Source organism: Platalea leucorodia, assembly GCF_965183815.1.
Source record: "Platalea leucorodia genome assembly, chromosome: 3".
Classification (NCBI taxonomy): domain Eukaryota; kingdom Metazoa; phylum Chordata; class Aves; order Pelecaniformes; family Threskiornithidae; genus Platalea; species Platalea leucorodia.
Genome location: NC_138825.1, coordinates 18,996,624 through 19,016,191, shown reverse-complemented (window position 1 = coordinate 19,016,191; position 19,568 = coordinate 18,996,624). Strand labels below are relative to the sequence as shown.

The window sequence follows — 19,568 nt, the reverse complement described above, 5'->3', positions numbered from 1 at the left end:
TTTCAGCGACAGCTTCTGTAGGGCCGTCTTTTCCTCTGCCAATATGTGCCACTCCCTTTCTCCCCAGGTATGCAGGTGGTCTGCTGAGGCAGGATGAACTTCATACAATTCTGTGAGCTGTTAAATAAACAAAGTCTAGTTCTCCGTAAGCTTGCCTTTTGCTGAGCCATGTGTGTTATTGTCTTCCCCCGTTCTTCACTATCTCCATATCCTATACTTTCTTAAATGTCTATAATATGGTATCCTTGCCATTCCTTTCTTCTCCCCAAGATAATAATGCTGCTGTTTCCTCTCCTCCTGCTCTCCCTACCCTCCCCATCCCGCCTTCGTACCTTATTTTTGGCCCGTGGGACAGAAAGAGATGTGACGTGCTGTGGCTGGGCTGGAGCCACACGTGTGCTGACTTGACTGGCTGGTGTGTGCCTGCTGTGTGGCACTCGCTTTGTTTGAAAATTGTTTTCTCCCTACTTTTCTCACAGCAGAGGAAGACGGATCCTTTTCGATTTTTTTTGCCCAGTGGAGCTTTTCATATTAGATACTTGCACAAGCTTTTTGTCTCTAATATGGTCTGCTCCCTTGCCAAATTTGACCGAAACTAGCCAAGGGGTCAGAAAAACACAAAGTTTACAGAAATTAATTAAAAAATAGATGACAATTTTAACTAAATTCACAATTGAAGAGATTGTACTGTTGATCTGTTTCTAAACTCAGCTACTACAGTAAAAACATGATGCTGCTCAGCTGTCAGAATGGTGGTCAATAATAGGTTTTTCCCTAATTTCCTTTTCTAAATAGTCTTATTGACCTTTATATTGGGTTGTGGTTTGTTCTGTTTTGTTTACTAAACGCTGCACTTGTGCAAAAGTCCAGCTGCATAAAAGTGTGCATTTATGGGGAAATGGAAAAGGATGAGGGGGACAAAAGTTGAGAAACTAGTGTATCAGCATCCTGCAGCTTTATTGTGTGTTATAGGGTTTTTTTATAGCTAGAGGAGACTAATGTGCTGAAATTATTAAAAACAACAACAACAACAACAAAACCACCAAACACTGAGATAGTGTCAACTCTCCACATATGCAGGCAATATTTCTTCTCATATATAGAGCAGTTTTGAACTGGCAAAAATGATCACTACTGAAAAATAATATGGTGTTAAATAACAAAATACTAAGTGTTCTCTATTTTAATACTTTGAAAGCATTCAGTAAAGTTAAAAAGCAAGTTTCCTGTAAAAGAAACGATAGAACTTACTAAAAGAGTATTAGTCACTACATCAATTTTTGACAAGGTAAATATTTTGATGCTTCCATTTGCCTAATTCATTAACTTCCTTCGGGAAAGGAGCACGTTTTTTAAATCTAGAGTTCTACACAAAGTTGTGATACCATGTTCCCTGTCTTTTAATGTCAATTGTGATAAAGGATATGAAGGGCAGACTGAAGATTTATTAAATAATCTGAGACTGAATAAATGAGATCTTTTGTTACAGAGAGGGGATGGACACAAACTGTACAAGAAACCCTAATAATAATATTTATCTTAGTGCCTGTGTACAACATGGGAAAATAGTGTTTGTATAGGCAAGTGCAAATCTATTACTTCCTTATGAATTATTACACTAGCATATATATTAGTTATTATTACTGCTGAGCAAAATTAAATAAATGTTTATGCAAAGACAATGAGAGACTTTTTAGAAGAGGATATGCAAATAACATATTTGAGAAAGCATGACCAATAAAGTCAATACAACTTTCTTCCAAAGACCTGAGTAATCCCTAAGCATAGTTTCCAAAACTACAAAATGAAAGGTCAGCGTTGTGTACGTAGGGTCTGTTGACAGTAGTACGCTCATTACCCTCCCCAACAGTGATAGTAAGTTTGGTAAGAGAAATAACGTTGCTTGTGAACCATGTTTATTTTTGTCCTCACCTGCTGGACTTTGGTTGCTATAACATACAGTGACTTTGGATTACAGACTGCTTGAAATAGCCCGAAAAATATTCTAGGAAACTAAAAATGCTAGCAGTTCTGCTGCCCCGACTTTACAGCTGCTTGTTACTGAATTCTAGCAGCTCCCAGGAGAGGCTGCAGTCTGGTATTACACAGGTCCGTCGCTGGCCACACGGGCAGTCAGGCACGCTGTAGGGGTGCCTCCTACGTTGGGGACAGTCGGGCCCGTCCCCGCAGAGTTTTATCAACTCTGCTAAAATCTTTGTCCTCCTTGTCTTAGCAGTGACGTGTAATGGCAGACATATGCAAGGGAGAGGGTGGTAGGCAAAAAGGAGGTGATGTGTAATGTCAGAGGCAACACCTACCAGCTTATAGCATGTAAAAACTTCATACGTGTAAGAAGTGCTTTTCTCCTCTACTAACCCCTAAATGCACTGCAGAATTCTTGCGCGTTCAGGTGCCTGCAAAGTACAGCATGGCTGTGCCAAATTGGTCCGAGTGAAAAAAGTGCATACAAGAAAGTTAAAAGGTTCTTTACAAGGCAACAGCCACATTTTCAAACTAAATATTCTTATCTTGTCAATATTATCTTAAGTTTCTGCTGCATTATATGTGTGCACACATACATACACATCAGTCTAATACAAAATTTTCTGGTGACATCCTGTCCAACTTGAAAGCATTAGAGCTGCCGCTGATCACACTTGTATACTAATTAACCTTTGGTGAAAAAGAATTTATTTTTTCTTTTTTTTTCTGTAGAATGGTTAAAGGACAGCCATTTTCCTAACTGAAAAGCCATTGCAACTTTTTTGTATATGCTAGTTATGCATAAGAAGGCAACAAAAAATTAATTAAGGTCTAGATTAGCATCCATTTTCTGCCTGCCATGTGCGTAAGAGTTACAGCCATCTTCTCGTTCCTGTCGCTCCCGGTAGGCAGGGGAGAAAGCAGGAAGCACTCTGTTAGCAACAGCACAGTCAAACAACCAAGCCTGGCAACAGGGAGATGGTCCCCATTCAGAATTAGACCTGCGCGGATCAGCCGGTGCACCAAGCTGCCCTGGAAAAACAGATGGGGCAAAGAAAATGGCAGAAGCTCAGAGGAAAGGTGAGCGATCCGGTGACGTTTGTGCAAGAGGTGTCACAACGTAAACGTTTTTTCACGGATTGTGAACGCTAAGAGCATTAGCGGCCGGTTTGGGTGGTGGCTTTCTGTAAATGGGAGCCTGCAGCTCAGCACAGCTGCCTTGAGCAAACTGCTGAATGAAGAGGTGTACCCAGCCCAGAGCAGAGAGAAGGAAGCACTCCAACGTGCAGCAATTACAGCTTAGCAGACATTATTTTATCTCTTTTGAAGGCAGTAATGAGGTCCCTGGAGCCCACCCCCTCTTCAGCTGATTGTACAGGACACTTTTTTCCCTTTTTGTCCTATCTTCTGCCTTATCTGTAGTCATCAGTATGTACAAAGACAAGCATTCCCAGCTATTCATAATGTATATTTTGGGCTGACCTGGTATTATCACCTCTTGGCAAGGTTGCCTGATATTATGAGTGCCTTCAGAAGGTTATGTATGTGCTAAATGACAATTATTTAGGCTGAATTTTCCTACATGAGCATGGCCGCAAGCAAACACTTTTGGTGGAGGGAAGTATCAGACCAGATAGTTTAGCCACTTCTGAAAATAAGGTTAGGAAAAGTACACTTATTTTTCTGAAAATAAATGCAACAGCCTTGCCAGAGCAATGTCATTTTTATAACTGTTATGGAGATAGGAAGAAGCAAAGCATAAGGTCACTAGAGCTTTGACAGCTTTGTAGTTGTCCAAAATCTTCCTCTTAAGTCAAATGAGGGCAGATTGGACTTTCTCTTCTCCACAAGAACCGCTTGTGGTCCTTCGACAAGTGCACTTGCAAAAGGGCTTTGAAGGCCTTTTCTGGAAAAGCTGTGTTACCTCAGGGGTACAGGGCTGGGGTTGGGTGGGGAAGGCTGAGGTGGGGACAGGCAGCCCAGGGTGACACTGGGCAGGAACGGGGCAGAGGTGGGGACACCAAAGCGTTCCCTGTGGAGGGACAGCCAGCACATGGCAACACCTTCGGACTGAGGTACCAGGGTAGCCCCAGTGGTAAAAGGATAGTTTAGTGTGAAAACCTGAGGTAGTCCTTATGTGGGCCTATGAGAGCCTTTTGGAAAGCACCTACTGACACCAAGAAATATTAAAGATGAGCACATAGATTCACCGCGTGGAAAGAAGAGAGAAGCCAGGTGAGAAATCTGAGGCAAAGAGGTCCCAAAAGCATTCCATAGTTGGGACCAGGGGTGGGCCAGGAGGAAGAAAGGAAGGATGGGAGATGAGGTTGGAGAAACTGAGGTAACATACGGTAGAGAGAGAAAGCAATGGGATTCAGACAAGGGTATGTTCTGAAGCAGCAAGGTACACAAACCAGAAGAAGGGATAAGCATTTATGCAAGAAATGCTAAGCCATGTAAAATCTAAGACGTGTTTTGTCTGTAGGGCACAGAGTGCAGGTGGCTGAATTGGGGTACAAGAATGATTCAGAACTGACTGCAAAAATGAAAAGTGGTGCGAGACAAGAGAAGTTTCCAAGACTTGATTTAGCTGATGAAACCTGGGATTTCCCATTACTCTCAAACAATAATCACTAAATGAAAGATTGTCAGCTAAACTGTTTCTATTCCTTTGTGCCTTTACAGCAGAAGGAATCATAGAATCATTAAGGTTGGAAAAGTCCTCTAAGACCATCGAGTCCAACCAGACGAACAAAAAATGAAAAATGCTTAGGACAGCACAAGGAAAAGATCACCAAAAATCAAAAACCTGAAGCACTCTGGGAATGGGGACCACCCTGTAGCCAGGGCTCAGGATCCCTCTGAGCACCACAGGGCAGTCAGCACCCTTTCTGTCCCTGAGCTGGGTGACCCCAGTGTGTAAATGGGGGTCAGGTCTTGGTTTTCTTGCCCATTTGCCCCGTTGTTCCTTGTGCTGCCTTGGAGGAGTGTCCCCCCCCATAAGGAGGGTGAGAGTTGCTTTCTCTTTGCCTGAGAGGGCACCATTCTCCCCTGTAAGCAGAGGAGGGCCCATTACCCCCCAGTCTTCTGCCTCCTGGCAGTCTGAGCCAGGTGACAGCCCTGTGCCCAGGCTGCGTTACAGCATTTGCCTTCCAGCAGCCTACGAAGCTCCTCGGTGCGCTGAGCCCCGCGGGCCTCCACACTCCTGGTCCACCCGACACTCTCCTCCTCATGGAGCAAGCGGAGCAACCACCTCATCACGGCTGCCGGGGGCTCCCTTCCTCTTCTGGGAAGCCCTTTGATGACTGCGTGCCTGCGCGAATGAGGCCTGCCTACTTCGGCTTTGACATGAGGCCCTACACACACACGCAACCCCTACCGTCGCATGGGGCTCGGCGCCGAGATGAGGGCGGCGCCGAGCACGGGCACTGTGCCCCCGGCCTCGACCGCCTCGCCGGCGACCACCGAGAGGGCGCAGCTCGCCCCGGGGGGCCCTCACCGCCTCGCCGTTGCCATGGCAGCGTACGGCGCGCGGGAAGGCCCAGTCCTCCCCGCTCCCGCAACGCCCGTACAGGGGCGGGGCGGGCGTGACGCGCTGCGCAGGCCCCGCAGCGATTGGGTGCCGCCGCGGGCGCGCGGGCGCGGCGGCTCGGTGCGCGCGCGGCGGCTGTTGGCGGGAGGCGGCAACATGGCGGTGGAGGCGCCGCGGGAGGCGGTGTGGCCGGAGGGCGCGGGGGCCGAGGCGGGCTTCGTGCGCGCCGTGCTCTCGCTGCCCGAGAAGCCCGACACCACCGTCCGCTTCTTCGAGCGCGGCGACTACTACACGGCGCACGGGGCGGACGCGCGGCTGGCCGCCCGCGAGCTCTTCCGCACCCGCGCCGTCATCCGCCAGCTGGCGGGGGCACCGGGTGGGTGCGGCGGGGGAGGCCGGGCCCGGGGGCTTGAGGGGCGGCGGGGGGGCAGCGGTGCCGGGGCGGGCGGCGGCTTGGCGGCGCCGCCCCCCCGGGCCTTGCTGCGGGGGGGCGGGCGGTGTCGGGCGCCCGGCCTCGGCCGGCCGGGGCGGGGGGAGCGGGAGGGCCGCCCGCGGCGCGGCGCGGCGGGTGCGGGTGGCAGCAGCCGTCCCCGGTCGCCGGTGCAGCAGTGGCCTGTTGTCAAGGGCAAGGCCTCCGGGGGGCCACGCGGCTCGGGACACGGCGTGTTTTCGCGTTCGGTCGTATTTCGTGGCTGCCTTGGGCGCAAGTTCTGCGTGGCGTCATTTTTCAAAGATAGGGACCTTGTCAGGGCGAGGGAGCATGAGGTGCTGCTGTTTTCTTCCCGCCCTAGGTCACGGTGTAACTGCTGGCAGGCACCCGCAGCATTGCTGAGAGCGAAGGCAGTGATACCCGCTGCTGCGCTCTGTGTTGGTGAACGTGGGCAGGGCGATACTAAGAGGTCTCTGGATGCTAATGTCCGCTGTGATTCATTGCGGCTTGGAAGCAAGCATAACTGAATGCAAATCTTTCTTCTTCAGCCTCTCGCAGCTTTGAAATGATAATTAGTAGCCATTCTGAGTAGGATGCATGTGACAGATGTAGGTGTACAAACGTAGGATGGTATGTACAGCAGAAAGCACGGTTCTGAGTATATGCTTCTCCTCGCATAAGCTCATACTACAGGGCTGTCAGACGTGGATAGTTAGTTGGACACAACATGTTCCGTAGCCTAACGGCAGTTAATAACATTTTTCCAGCGCATTGGTAGATTTCCATTTGTGAAAATGATTGCATGATATTTCTGTGATAACTGAGGATGGGGCTCATACAGTTCTGTAGTGCAGGTGATAGGTAAACAGTGGTAAGGTCGTGCTTGACTAATGATGGCCTGCAGAAGTAAATAACGCTTAGTTATGTACGGCATAAGATTTTCTCTTCCATCCACCCTCTGTTGCTCTTTATTTATCTCTTGGTATAAGACGGTGGAGCTTGCGGATGTCGGATGTAGGAGCATCAAGATGAATTATCTTGTCAGAAGAGGCAAACCTTAGTATTATCCTTAATCTCAAGGAACATAATGTTGCAAAGTTATTGGCTTGTACTTCGCAGAATAAACCTGTTTGTAATGAATGAATTTTTGTGTGTGTGTGTGCAATGGCGTTAAAAAGAGAATGACATTCTCATATGCTTTCTACTTTCTACTGCAAGTGATGAGCTAATATGTAAAAAACCAAAAAAAACCCCAGCCCCTCCCCAAACCCACAAAAAAACCCCTCACAAAAAACCAACTTGTGGAGAAGTTGTAGAGCTTGATAGTTTCAAGTGTAGAATTTGATATGTCTTCCAGACTAGAAACATGTGCATCAGTATTATTTTTGTATTCCATTTAAAAGTGATCATGTCACAGATGTAAGCCTGTGACTCAACTCCGGTTTTAAAACCTTTAAAGCCTTATCTAGTGTATCCAACTAAAAGTCAGCAGAAAACTACATTTTTTGCTTTCAGGATGATTTCAAAGCATGCATCAGCTTCAGCTGCCTCCTGCCCCTTCTAGTGTGTTATGTAGTCTCAGCTGAAAAAAAGAAAAATTATGTTCTGTTGGACAGTTCTGCACTGGGAAAGAGAATGTAATTATGTGGAATTAGTTTTATACCTGCTTCCAAAAGAAGTCTTACTAGAGATTTGAGGAAAGAAAATGAAAAAAATCCTATTTAAATTAAACCCATAAGTTCTTACGGGTGTGGAAATTCGCTGTTTAACATCTTTTGCATAAAGGGAGGAAGAGCCTCAAATGTGATGAAGGCATGCTACTGAAAAGAGGGATGTGATAATCCCCATCTATTGCTTGTTCTTACTTTGTATGTCATCTAGCTCTCATGTATCTGATACCAGTTTGAGTTAATTCAACTTGTCGATCTGGCAGAAAATTTAATATACCTACCTGAAACCTCAATTTGTTTAGTAGTGGAGTTATCTTATTCTGTGAGTAGGCTGGTGCCAGAGGTGGCACGGGAGGTGGGGAGGCAGAAGTGCTATTCCTCTTCTTGGCAGCTATATGGAATTAAATCTGTTCAACTGTATCATCTGCCTGCACCCTTATAAGAACAGAAGCAAGAAGTTTGTCAATTAGGCACTTTCTAAGTTAGGTTTTAATGTAAACTTTTTAATTTTTTTTGAGAATATGTTGTTCTTACAGTATATATTGTGATAAAAGGGAAATGTCTTAGCACTGTGTCTTGCTATCTTCTGAGTGCGACTAGGGTGACAGTCTGTTCTGTCAACTGAAGTGGCTTATCCAGGACAGAAAATATGTTACCCAGAAGGAAAACCTGTAGCAGGCTTCCACCACTCATTAGATTAAAATGTGTGAAACCTTAATTAGAAAACCAAATCACGAATATTGTAAGGAGAGGGGAAGGGTGAGAGAATAGATCTCTTTGTAGGTATAGGTTTAGTGAAATTTGGAAATGAACATTGTTTTTATTTGGATATGGAGCACACTTTCTTTATTCTTAATATCAACCAGTTGCATGTTGTGGTTTTGTGTTGTTTCATGGATTTTACATGTTTGCTTCTTTGATATTAGAATAGCGTCCTTCCTGAAGGCTGTTCTTGGGGATTTTGATTACAGAAAATAAACTTTATGAACAAATTCAGATATCTCATAATTTTCTTTTTTCCTTTTTTGTAGGAACTCAGAAGCTTGAGAGCGTTGTGCTTAGTAAAATGAATTTTGAATCTTTCGTGAGAGATCTGCTTCTGGTTCGTCATTACAGAGTTGAAGTTTACAAGAACAAAGCAGGGAGCAAATCTATCAAAGAAAATGACTGGTATTTAGCATACAAGGTACAATTTCAAACCTTTCTTTATAATTGTGAGATGAAAGAAAAAAACCCCGTATCTCTTTCCCGAGCCCTTCAGCTTGGAGTTTTGGGACTTTCAGGGGCTGACATTGGTGGTATGATGGTAAATCGTGCTGTCTGTTATATATCCCTGTATTTTCTACTGCTCTAAGGCTGGAAGAGCTTGTTCTTTGCCATAGGTTGGGAAATAAAGGAAACGTGAAATAACTAGCTTTGTAGAGATGATATGTAAAATTTTAATGATTAAAAAAAAATAGAAGAGCTGTATGTTTTGTATTAATGGACTGGTCAGTACTTAGTTTTATCAGTTGTTGTCCTTTTTAAAGAAAAAAAAGTGTGTGCGTATATATACACTCTTTAAAAGTGTATTTCTTTTCTAAATAGGGTTCTCCAGGAAATCTTGCCCAGTTTGAGGAAGTTCTCTTTGCCAACAATGATATGTCAACGGCCATTGGGGTTGTGGGGGTTAAGCTGTCTACTACTGATGGACAAAGAGTAGTAGGAGTGGGGTATGTCGACACTACGCTGAGAAAATTGAGTGTCTGTGAGTTTCCAGATAATGATCAGTTCTCAAACCTCGAAGCTCTGCTGGTTCAACTAGGACCGAAAGAGTGCGTGCTACCAGGAGGAGAGACTGCAGGAGAGATGGGAAAATTACGACAAGTAAGGGAACCATTGTGACTTACAGTTAGACAAAACTTTATCTAAAAAGCTGTATTGTAGCTTACTAGCTAGGCTCCATGATTTATAGAAAAATGAAGGAGCCATATGTTAACTCAAAGAAGTTCTGATTTATGCATCCAAAATGTATTATTTGTCTGTTGACTCATTTGCATTTTAATCAGAAAAAGTTGTTCTAAGGGTAAAATCTTGTCTGTCATTCTTCTCTCCGCAACCTAGCAGTAAATAAATATCTCTTCAGGGTTTGCTTCTATGTGATGAACACTTGTCCCCTGAATATTGAAAGTAATTGATAACTGTATGTGTTTATGAACAACAGGTCATTCAGAGGGGAGGAATCCTGATTACAGACAGGAAGAAGGCAGATTTCACAACAAAAGATATTGTTCAGGATCTCAATCGCTTGTTAAAATCAAAAAAAGAAGAACAAATGAATAGCGCAGCATTGCCAGAGATGGAAAAGCAGGTGAGCACAGAGCAATGTTTAATGTGCTCCTGTTTTTTAGAAGCAGAGTGCTGTGTGCACCTGTTGTGAGCTCATCTCCTCTGTCCTCACTGGTCCTGTTTAGTGCTGGATTCCCATGCTTCTGGGAAAGTATATTGTACAACCCATGGTATATTAAGCTATGTTCTTGCTGAAGTGATTACCAGTTCTGCTCAGCTTGATTGTTTGTCAAAGCTGGATTCCAGCAGTCCTGGAAAAAAATGAGAAAACCCTTCACTTATCTCTTTAAAGTAATAGGCTCTGGTAAGCCAATAGACTGTGCACAAGAGGTGCTTCCTGTTCATAATCTATCTAGCCTAAGGACTGAAACACAATACTTTGATTATTTTGCATGACAGGAAAATTGGTATTTGAAAACAAAGTAATGTTTATGATAATATTTTTGTGTTTTATATCATCTTATGGCTTAAGTATACAGTTTAGTGCCTGCATGTGAACTGAACATGTTTGTTCTTAGCTGCAAACAAGAGGTAATTTGCTTGAGATAAACATGTTTTAAAGTGCCCTTCTCTGCTGACACTCACTGCAGGTGTAAGGTGCAGAGTTATTCTCCCTTAATGTGTGATTTCATAACAGGCTAAAATTGTTTGAAGTGTGTTGCAGCTGAACAAGTCAGTCATGTTGCTGCCTCTCTTTTGTGCTGGCACTAGTGTTTGTAATGCCATGCAGTGAGTCAGATCAGATCCTTGTTCTGGCTGAAAACTAACCCTGAAACCATGTCTTGAGATGATCCATGATATCTCATTTATCTGCAATAACTTGTTTGTGTTCCTGAGCCAGAAACATCCTGATAACAGCTTTGGAAAGCTGGTGAGGCATGCACTTCACATTTTGTTTATCAGATTATGCAAATGTTGAGTTCGTTGTTCTTGCACCTACCTAGAAAGACGCTGCGGTGCCATAGAATGTCCCTATGAAAATGAAGTCTTGTCAAACAGGAGGAGTCTCTCATAGCCCGGCTGGAATTGACATGGCTCAAAGTCTTCCCTGATTGTAATTTTCTATAGGGCATTTGTCAAATACTCCGTGATTCAGGAGTGTTTCTAACTACGATGTGGTGTGGTGTGTTTTGTTTTTTAAACTTCAGGTTGCTGTTTCGTCTTTGTCGGCCATTATCAAGTTTTTAGAGTTGCTGTCAGATGAGTCTAATTTTGGACAATTTGAACTGACTACTTTTGATCTTAGTCAATACATGGTTCTAGATAATGCAGCTGTTCAAGCCCTCAACCTTTTTCAGGTAAGAAGTGCACACTTGAATTGGTAAGTGCTTTGCAATATGCTTATTTAGCTGCCTGACTGCCCAGTTGCAACTCCCCAGATTGTGATTAATGGCAACTTCTACATTTTAGCTTTGTTTTCAGCTGCTCCTGTACAGTGTGTATTTTAAACAGTTAGCCACTGTTACCACTTGTTTTGTTCTTGTTTTTTGTTAGCTTACTTTGAATGTAGAAGAGAAGATCGTCAAGAAGGTAGGAAGTGGCCACAAACAAGGGTCTATGTAGAATGCAGATATGGGAAGAGGCATAGAAGTACCGCATGCTTGTAGCTGCTGAGGAGTCTGGCTAAGCAGTGGGGGGAAGGCTTTGTCTTTCCTTGGTTTTAGTGAGAGAAGTTCACATCTCCAGTGGCAGGAGCAGACTTAGGGTGTGGGAAGGGAGGAGAGTTCTGTAGTTTTGTGGTATGATAGGGAACTCCAAAGCACAGTTGCTTTATACAGTAGGGCTGTTTTTGGGAAAGAGAATAGAAGCCTGATTTAGATAGTATTAGGGGAACAGGGAGCATATGGCAGGAGCACCGCTGTTGGTGATGGAAAGGGAGGGCTGGCTGCAGCAGGCAGGGCAATGAACATGACAATACTTAAGAACATTCTGAAAGCACTGTGCCATGCTAACTGGCCGATGTCAATTTTACTTCTTACACACATTTTCTACAAATCCAAGCAGGTTACCAGTCTCCTCCATACTTCCCACCGCATCTGTTTTTCTCCTTTGCCCCTTTTTATAGTTGCAGGAAAATGTGGACTTAAAGTGGTGTGTTATATCAGCTTTTCTCTTTTGTTTTCATGTTAGTAAACCCTGCTTAGTGATCTTTGCTTGGAGCTAATCTGCTTGAGTTTCAGAAGAAATCACAAATATGGTCCCCTGTTTACCTTAGAGGGGTTTCTGGAGGAAAAAAAGAGTGTATATTCAGCATCTGAGCTGGTTAACCCTGGAGAGAGATGTTCTGATTTTTTTTTTTTTCTTTATTTCCTGATTCTGTGCCACTGTCTAGGCAATGAAGCAAAAATTGTATCTCTTCTCAAGCTTTATGGAGGTGTTCTAGGAAGTTCAACACTGTCTTAGCTACATTCCTTGCAGGTATTACACGTTTTGTGATAGGAAATACACTGCCATGTCTGTCATTAAGGGGCTGTTCTGAGCTTTGGAACAAGAGGTTTTGGCATGGAGCAGGAAGCTGCCTGTGTGGCAGGCTGTCTGTGGGGAGGGTTTTGGGTAGGCACTAAAGTAAAGGCAAAATATTTTGTAATTTGAGTTGCTCTGTGAGGTATGTAGGTAAAGTTCTTATGGTGCAGCAGATGCAGTTGATTATATGAAACTGTAGCCTTCCAACTTGGATGTGCTGAAGTAGGTTATTTGTGTATAATATATGTACTCTGTGACACTTTCTTGGATTCAAAAGTTTTTCATATGTAATACTGTTCAGAACACTGAAAGTAGGCACATCCACTTTAGAGATTAGATTTTCCAGGGGTTAAATGTGTCAGTATACCTTCTCACTGTCGTGGTGATGCTAGTCCTACGTCCCAGTTGTTTACAGGCATCCAGACCTGCTCCTGGTTGAATGCTTGCCTGCTGTTTTAATTGCAGATGTTCTTGGGAGAGAGGATTGAGATTTTAATTTCAAAGTTAAGAGCTGAAACAAGCTTGTTTGCTGTTTTTCAATGTTAAACAAAATTTTTGCTTCCTAGCTGTTTGTGCTAAACCCAAACAAAACTGCAAGAAAAATGCCCAAAAGTCTGTCTTGAGTCCAGTTAATATTAAACCTAAATTATATAGAGTATAATCTGAACAGAGTAAGTTTAGAGATGTTGATAGTACTCTGAAGATGATCTGGGGAAGCTTGAGAGAATTTGGATAACTGTGTTATGTCCCATTGCCTCATTCTGTTGTGTCCCTGCCCCCGGCACGCCTCAGAGATCTCCAACCAAAACCCTTGAACCTAAGTCTTGTTTCTTGCTGCTTTTTTTGATGGACAGGACCCCTGATTTTTGACCTTACAAATGGTGATCTAGCAAATATCTAGGTATATTTCCACTTTTCCTATTCAAAGGGCAAGCTGCCCAGTGACTAGGTATGTTTCTAACTTTTCTGTTCAGTCAGCTAGTTTCAAGATGGACAAACCTATTCCTTGTTTGCCATGTTCCAGGGACCAGAGTGTAAGTGCTTTAATGCCATGCTGTTTCATTTGTCTTTTTTGATGGCTGTCAGGCTGAATACAGAAAAAACACTGATCTGTTCCTAGGGAGCAAAGTTGAGTGCCATTCAGTGGGTGTCAATAAACTTCGCTAACTCTTTTTTTTTTTTTTTTTTCCCCTCCAGAGTTCTGTGGAAAATGCTAACACTGCACAGTCTCTAGCTGGTTTACTAAATAAATGCAGAACCCCTCAAGGACAAAGACTAGTTAATCAGTGGATCAAACAACCACTTATGGACAAGAATCGAATTGAAGAAAGGTAACAGTATTATGTCTTTGTTAGACTTACACAAGTTAGTAACTATTTTACGGAAGGCTCTTTCTTGTTAAGCACAAAATACTACAACCAAGAAATAATGGTGGTTGGAGGGTTTTGTGTGCTATCCTGTAACACATTGTGGTTAAACAGAGCAGAAAATATTTTTCCCTGAGACGCAAATTGACAGGTTACTGTTAGATTAAATGCTTTTTACGATTATGACATTTTAAAGAGGAGGTATGATATGTTTAGGTGGTCAAATGATTCATGCTACAGGCTAAGGCAACATAGCAGCCACTTTCTAACTACCGTTCATACTGCAAATGCTCGGTCTGTGTAATAATATTTTGATGTCACTTCCAGTTTACCAATTAAAAAAAAAGAAACCATCAACAAAACACCCAAACAATTAAGCAGTAGTAACCTCTTCCTATTTTCAGAAAAAAAACTACCTTTTAGTTGCACTCTTACCATATCTTGCCTGGATATTGTGGCCCAAATATGAGTAGTCTTTTTCTTCCTTGCTCTTTCCCACTGCTGCCTGTCATCATGCGTCCGCCCTACCAGTAGATAGCAGTACCAGTCGATACAAGCCTTGGAGAATCTGGCAAATCTCTGCTGAGAACGTACAGATAATTCTCAATCCTACATCCTACTAACTTTGATACCTTCTCTAAAGCTCACACTTCAGATAAGGCATTACAGGTATGTCTGTATATGCTGTTGGGCTTTAGCACAGATCACTACTACTAAACAAGAAATTTTGGCTTGGGCACATTGACGTTTAAGGAAATTATGCAAAGAGTAGTTTTCTGTCTAGATTTGTGGAGACTGAGTTATTCTGCTTCTCTTCGACAAATTTTTCTACTTTGTCTGATTATGTGCAGAATGATACCTAGTAACTTGATCAGAGCACACCTAGAAATGTTATTAATGTGACACTGAAATATTTGTCCACAGGTTTATTGAATGCGCTATTTTATTCTTACACGTGTTACAAGAGCTTTCATCATTACATCTTGATTATGTGCCCAGGATCATCTGTTTCTGTCAGTTTTGGATCCTAAGATCTAAGCCAACTTTAATTTTATGGTTGTTGGTTTTAAGATTTTGAAAGTTATTACTCCCATTTGTAGGGTTTTTTTTATGTCAAAGTAAACATTGGAAGTTTCAACTTTTGTATCAGACTTGTTTGCTCATTACTGTGCATCAGAAGTCCTGCAAGTTTGGAAGAGAGATGGGGGTTAAATTACAGGCAGAAAATGTAACTTGGCCTGTTTTGTAGAGGTTACAATCATCTCCACATTTTGTGTTGTGATTCTGTATGGATAATATTGACTGCATTTCGGAAAAGCTATATTTAAAGAAGGAAGGGAGTAATTCAATGGAGTTAAGCTCTTAGCGAAGGTTGTAAAGGTTGGTGTATCCAAGTGTTATGAGGTTGAAAGAGATGCATTGATAATCTCCTGTATCTTGCCCACCCACAGAATCATCGGGGTTGCAATTTGTTCAAAGTAGCTTGTTTTAATCTGTACTTATGGACACTGAAATACTATAGTATGACTGTAGTCATGCTTTTCAGTTTATTCTGCAGCATAGTTAAGTCCATCTTAATGCATCTTGCTTTCAAATACTACTTTGGTGAACGTAATTTTTTGGCTTTGGGATAAGAGCAATGTATTTTATTCGTAAACTGCTGGTGTGCCATCTTCCCAATTTTAATGCTGTTCAAAGCATGTAGGACTGTTCTTTTTTACCTCAAGGGAACAAGCATAACAAGAGAAGCTGTTAGTGGGACTGATGAGATGTACTGACAGATTCAAATATATTTGGAAAGATTGGCAGTCGCCAAGTTGTTTTTTGTATGCTCTACTGTATATTGTGGCTGTTTTAAGAATTACAAACTATAATTTCGAGTGTATAGATAGTTTGAGAAGGAAATATCTGGGCTTCTGTTCCTTTACTGTTCACAGAAAAGCAGTGCTTCCTTTGTAGCCAAGGTGAGTTACAGATTATTTCTTAGCTTGAAGTGTACCACATTAAAGCACCCCATTTAACAGTAACCAGTGCAAACCTCTTATCAAACTAGGCTAAGCTACCCAGGTTGGACTGATGTTAGATGACAGTGTTTTGGACTAAGCCTGTTGTTTTGCTTATTCAGGAGTTATTTTGACTTAACTTTTCTTCCAGTAGTGTGGAATGGGTGTCTGTTTATTTAAAAAACTTGTTAGACTCTTGCAACCCTCTGCTAAGACCTGCAGGTGGTGCAAGTTATCTTTTGGAGCTAAATGGATCATCTTTCAGTAGTTTGTAGCCTGCAATGCGTTGTTAACATTTATGGATAAATAGAACACAATGTTATGTCACTAGTCCATCCTAACCATAGATACAGTAACAACACAAATTAATGTGCATAGTGCATATGCTTCAGATAATATTTATTTACTGGGACAGCTCCTAAGAAAACAGGGGTTCCTGATACTTGCCTGTCTTGAAAGATGTGGGGTTCTGCCCATGTCTGGCTGGTTTTACATGATTAAAAAAATAATTATCCATCACAAGCATAGAAGATACGGCCCTACTTCTCCCATGTGGTGCGTTCAGAAGGCAAGTACATGAGGTTCTTGCTCCTTGCCTTAGAGTCAGCATATTTCTGAAATTAAAATGTAGTTGCAGAGACAAGAAGTGCAAATACATCTATTAATTGCATAACACGATTGACTGTAATACAGCAAGCAACTCCAGTATGTAATGTTTGTTTTTCAGATACTGGAAAGTCTGAGAAATGTGGCAGAATGTAAAATAGTGCTTGTTATGCCTTGAGAAGGGAACTTGTGCTAAATATATTTTTTTTCCTATTTTTGGGGGGAAACTCTATCTGACACTTGTGCACAGCACAAATGTGAAATTCCAGCTGACATTTTTTAGTCCTCTATGCATACTGTGGCCGAACCTCTTAGATATCTATGTCTTGTAGTAGAAAAGGTGCAGGGGTCTCCATTCCAGAGGAGTTACAGGCTGTACTCTAACATCACTTGTTCTGATTCAAGCCTGTTCTGAGCTTTTCTTTTGTGTTCCTAAATACTATGCTGCATGGGGGCCAAATTGTAGAAACCAGTCCTATTTCTAGCAGAGTCAGAAAGTAATAGATTTAGGAAGCTTGAGGTGAACCAATGGCTAGCAGGGTAAAATTTCCAAGTTTGTAGAACATTCTCATGAATCAGTCTTGAATGACAATTGAAGTGCCAGCTTGTTTAAAAACAAAAAAAAAAAAAAGGCAACTTGTTGCTAGCTAGTGTAGGCAGGCTTGAATGCCTTTACAGGGCTTTATTTAGTAATAAGTTAACCTAACATATGCTTTCTCTAGCAGATAAATGGAGGGACAGAGTGGGGTAATGCATATGGGATAGCTCAGAAGCCGTGTGACTGGGGGCTCATCTGAGGCGCACACGAGTACACAGCATGGATGAGAAACGGCCAGGTGAAATGAGAAGTCTGTGTGTTTTGCAGGCCTGTGATCTCCCTTGGATTGCAGAAATGTGATCAAGCAGCTGGAGCGCTGTAGTGCATGCTCTTTACAAAGGCTGGGCAGGGAAGATGGAGGGGTTGTGTTTCTGCAGAGGTATGGCCTGAGCGCGCAGAGCTCTGCTGCAGAGGGGGCTGCAGGCCTATCGAGAGCTTCTGGGTCAGGATTACGGGACAGCAAGGTGGGGGGACATTACAGTGAGCATCTGCAGCACACCTGCCCCATCAAGGTGAAGAAGTGGACAAAGCTGCCTTGAGATAACAGGAAGAAATGTGATCATAGGCCCTGGCTCACTTGGAGGACTTGAGCCACCCTGGCACCTGCTGGAGTGAAGCGTGATACTTGCGTCTCTGCACATGCTGGCAGCAAAGGGTGACCGCGCACTGGGCTCCGCTAGTAAAAGCAGCTTGAGGAATGTGGTTGTTCACATCTGCTTGGTAGCTGTGAGGCTGCATTTAGGGTATGGTATCCAGTGTGAGGCTTTGCAGTACAGGTAGGTGGACAAACGGGAGCTGGTCCAGCAGAAAGCCACTGAGCAGGATCGTGGGCTGCAGCACGTGGTGTATGAGGAGAGGCTGAGGGAGCTGGGTTTGTAGCCTGGAGAAGAGAAGACTAAGGGCCAGACCTAACTGCTGGTTTCAGCTGCCTGCTGGGTGGGAATCACAGAGAAGGTGAAGCCAGGTGCTTCTTGCAAGGGCACAGCAAAAGCATGAGACAAAACAGACACCAACTTCACCAAAAGACTCTCCAGCTGGATGTAAAGAAAAAAATGTTCCCCGTGAGGATGGTCAGATTCTGGAATGTGTGCTCGGAGAGATGGAGGGATTTCTGTTCTCGTTCAGTGTTCAACTGAAATTAGCCTTGTTTTGAGCAAGGGCTGGAACTAGAGGCCTTCAGTTCCCTTCCAATGTAAATTGTTCTGAGATAGGTTTTTCACTACTTTTGTGTTCTTTTCTAACCTGCAGCTGTCCCTGCAAAGCGGGCAGATAGCCTTTGTTGCTTCTGTCATTGTGGTTAGCAGCTCTGGAAAGACCTTCGGTACTTTTCTGAGTACAGGTCAGTACTTCTCCACAGCAACAGACTGATTTCAGGTGGTTAAATTAGTAGGTGGTGGCCTGTGTCCTCAGTAAGGGAGGGGAGAATGTGACCAACTTGGAGGTTTGTCTAAATGGCTTAATTAAAATGCACTTTCAGTGCTGGGAGTGTCCCTAATGCCTGTAAAGAAGCTTCTGAAATACAGGTTGAATCTGAGCTAGTTGGAAGACAGAAATGTGATTTGTTATTGTCATGCAGATCATGATGCAATAAATATTTCACATGAAAGAAGTTGTCATTCCAGTGACATGAAAATAGTGTTAGTTTCCCAGTAAGCCTCTAGAAATGTTAGAAAAATGTCACCTTTGTCATTCCAAAAGTTATCATCTCTAAGTCCCCTAGAGAAATGTTTGGAGCTTGAAGTTCTCAACGCTGCTTCTTTAACCCTCTCCCTTCCCTTCACCGATGTTTACTATTTTCAAAACTACTAGATAACCTGTATTTTCATTTGGGTTTGCTTGTAAAACTGAGGTTGATGGTGAGTGCTGTCTAAAAACATCAAAGAAAAGCTCTACTAGTCAAGCACATGTCAGACAGACCATGTCTTTAGGAAGGAATTTCCATCAAAATCCCAGGCACTTGAAGCCTATTAAAAGGCTTAGATTCTTGTGTTGCAAGAGACGTATTTTTAGTTTTCTTGTTTGAGGAAGAAACAGGGGGATCTAAATAAGAGCTGAAAAAAGACTACTTCTGTGACACCTTCAGGTGTAGGAAAGACAATGTTGCTGTTTGAGCTGGAGAAGCGCCTAAAAGCTGTTTGTATTCTGCATGTTATCCAAATCATTTGTCTTCTAGGTCAAGGATCAGCAATCAGCATTGCAAATCTGTAAATTATAGGTGGTATTCAGTGGTGCAGCACTGGGGCAGGTAGTCACAGTATCTCCTAGTTGATACTTCCAGCTCGCCCACTTCATCCTGACAAGTCCTCACTTGATGCAAAATAAATAGAAGGATTAAGCTTTTAGTCAGTTTCTTTTGCATCTGAATTTTGAGGCTCAAGGGAAATGAAAATGAAACTAAAATTTGGTTGAAACGTCAAATTGGTTTTCAGATTTTTAAGAAATAATCAAACTGCTATTTATTTAGGGAGATGTGAATCTGTAACTGCCATACTGTTCTTTTGCTCTCAGCCTGCTAAAAGGAGGTGGATGGTAATTACTGCAGTAGTTAAATTTTACTTAGAATCTGTGTTTAATTATTCAGTTTGGGG

General features: G+C 42.9%; 1 protein-coding gene across 1 annotated transcript in view; it reads left to right on the top strand.

The window, feature by feature from the left end:
- The first annotated feature begins 5,662 nt into the window (after positions 1 to 5,662).
- The window catches only part of MSH2 (mutS homolog 2), a 53,397-nt gene continuing 39,491 nt past the window's right edge, over positions 5,663 to 19,568 (top strand). The window contains exons 1-6 of the mRNA XM_082307997.1: positions 5,663 to 5,891; positions 8,647 to 8,801; positions 9,203 to 9,481; positions 9,819 to 9,965; positions 11,092 to 11,241; positions 13,604 to 13,737. Of these exons, the coding sequence (XP_082164123.1) occupies positions 5,672 to 5,891; positions 8,647 to 8,801; positions 9,203 to 9,481; positions 9,819 to 9,965; positions 11,092 to 11,241; positions 13,604 to 13,737 (1,085 nt within the window). The 5' untranslated portion in view covers positions 5,663 to 5,671. The remainder of the gene's footprint in view (positions 5,892 to 8,646; positions 8,802 to 9,202; positions 9,482 to 9,818; positions 9,966 to 11,091; positions 11,242 to 13,603; positions 13,738 to 19,568) is intronic.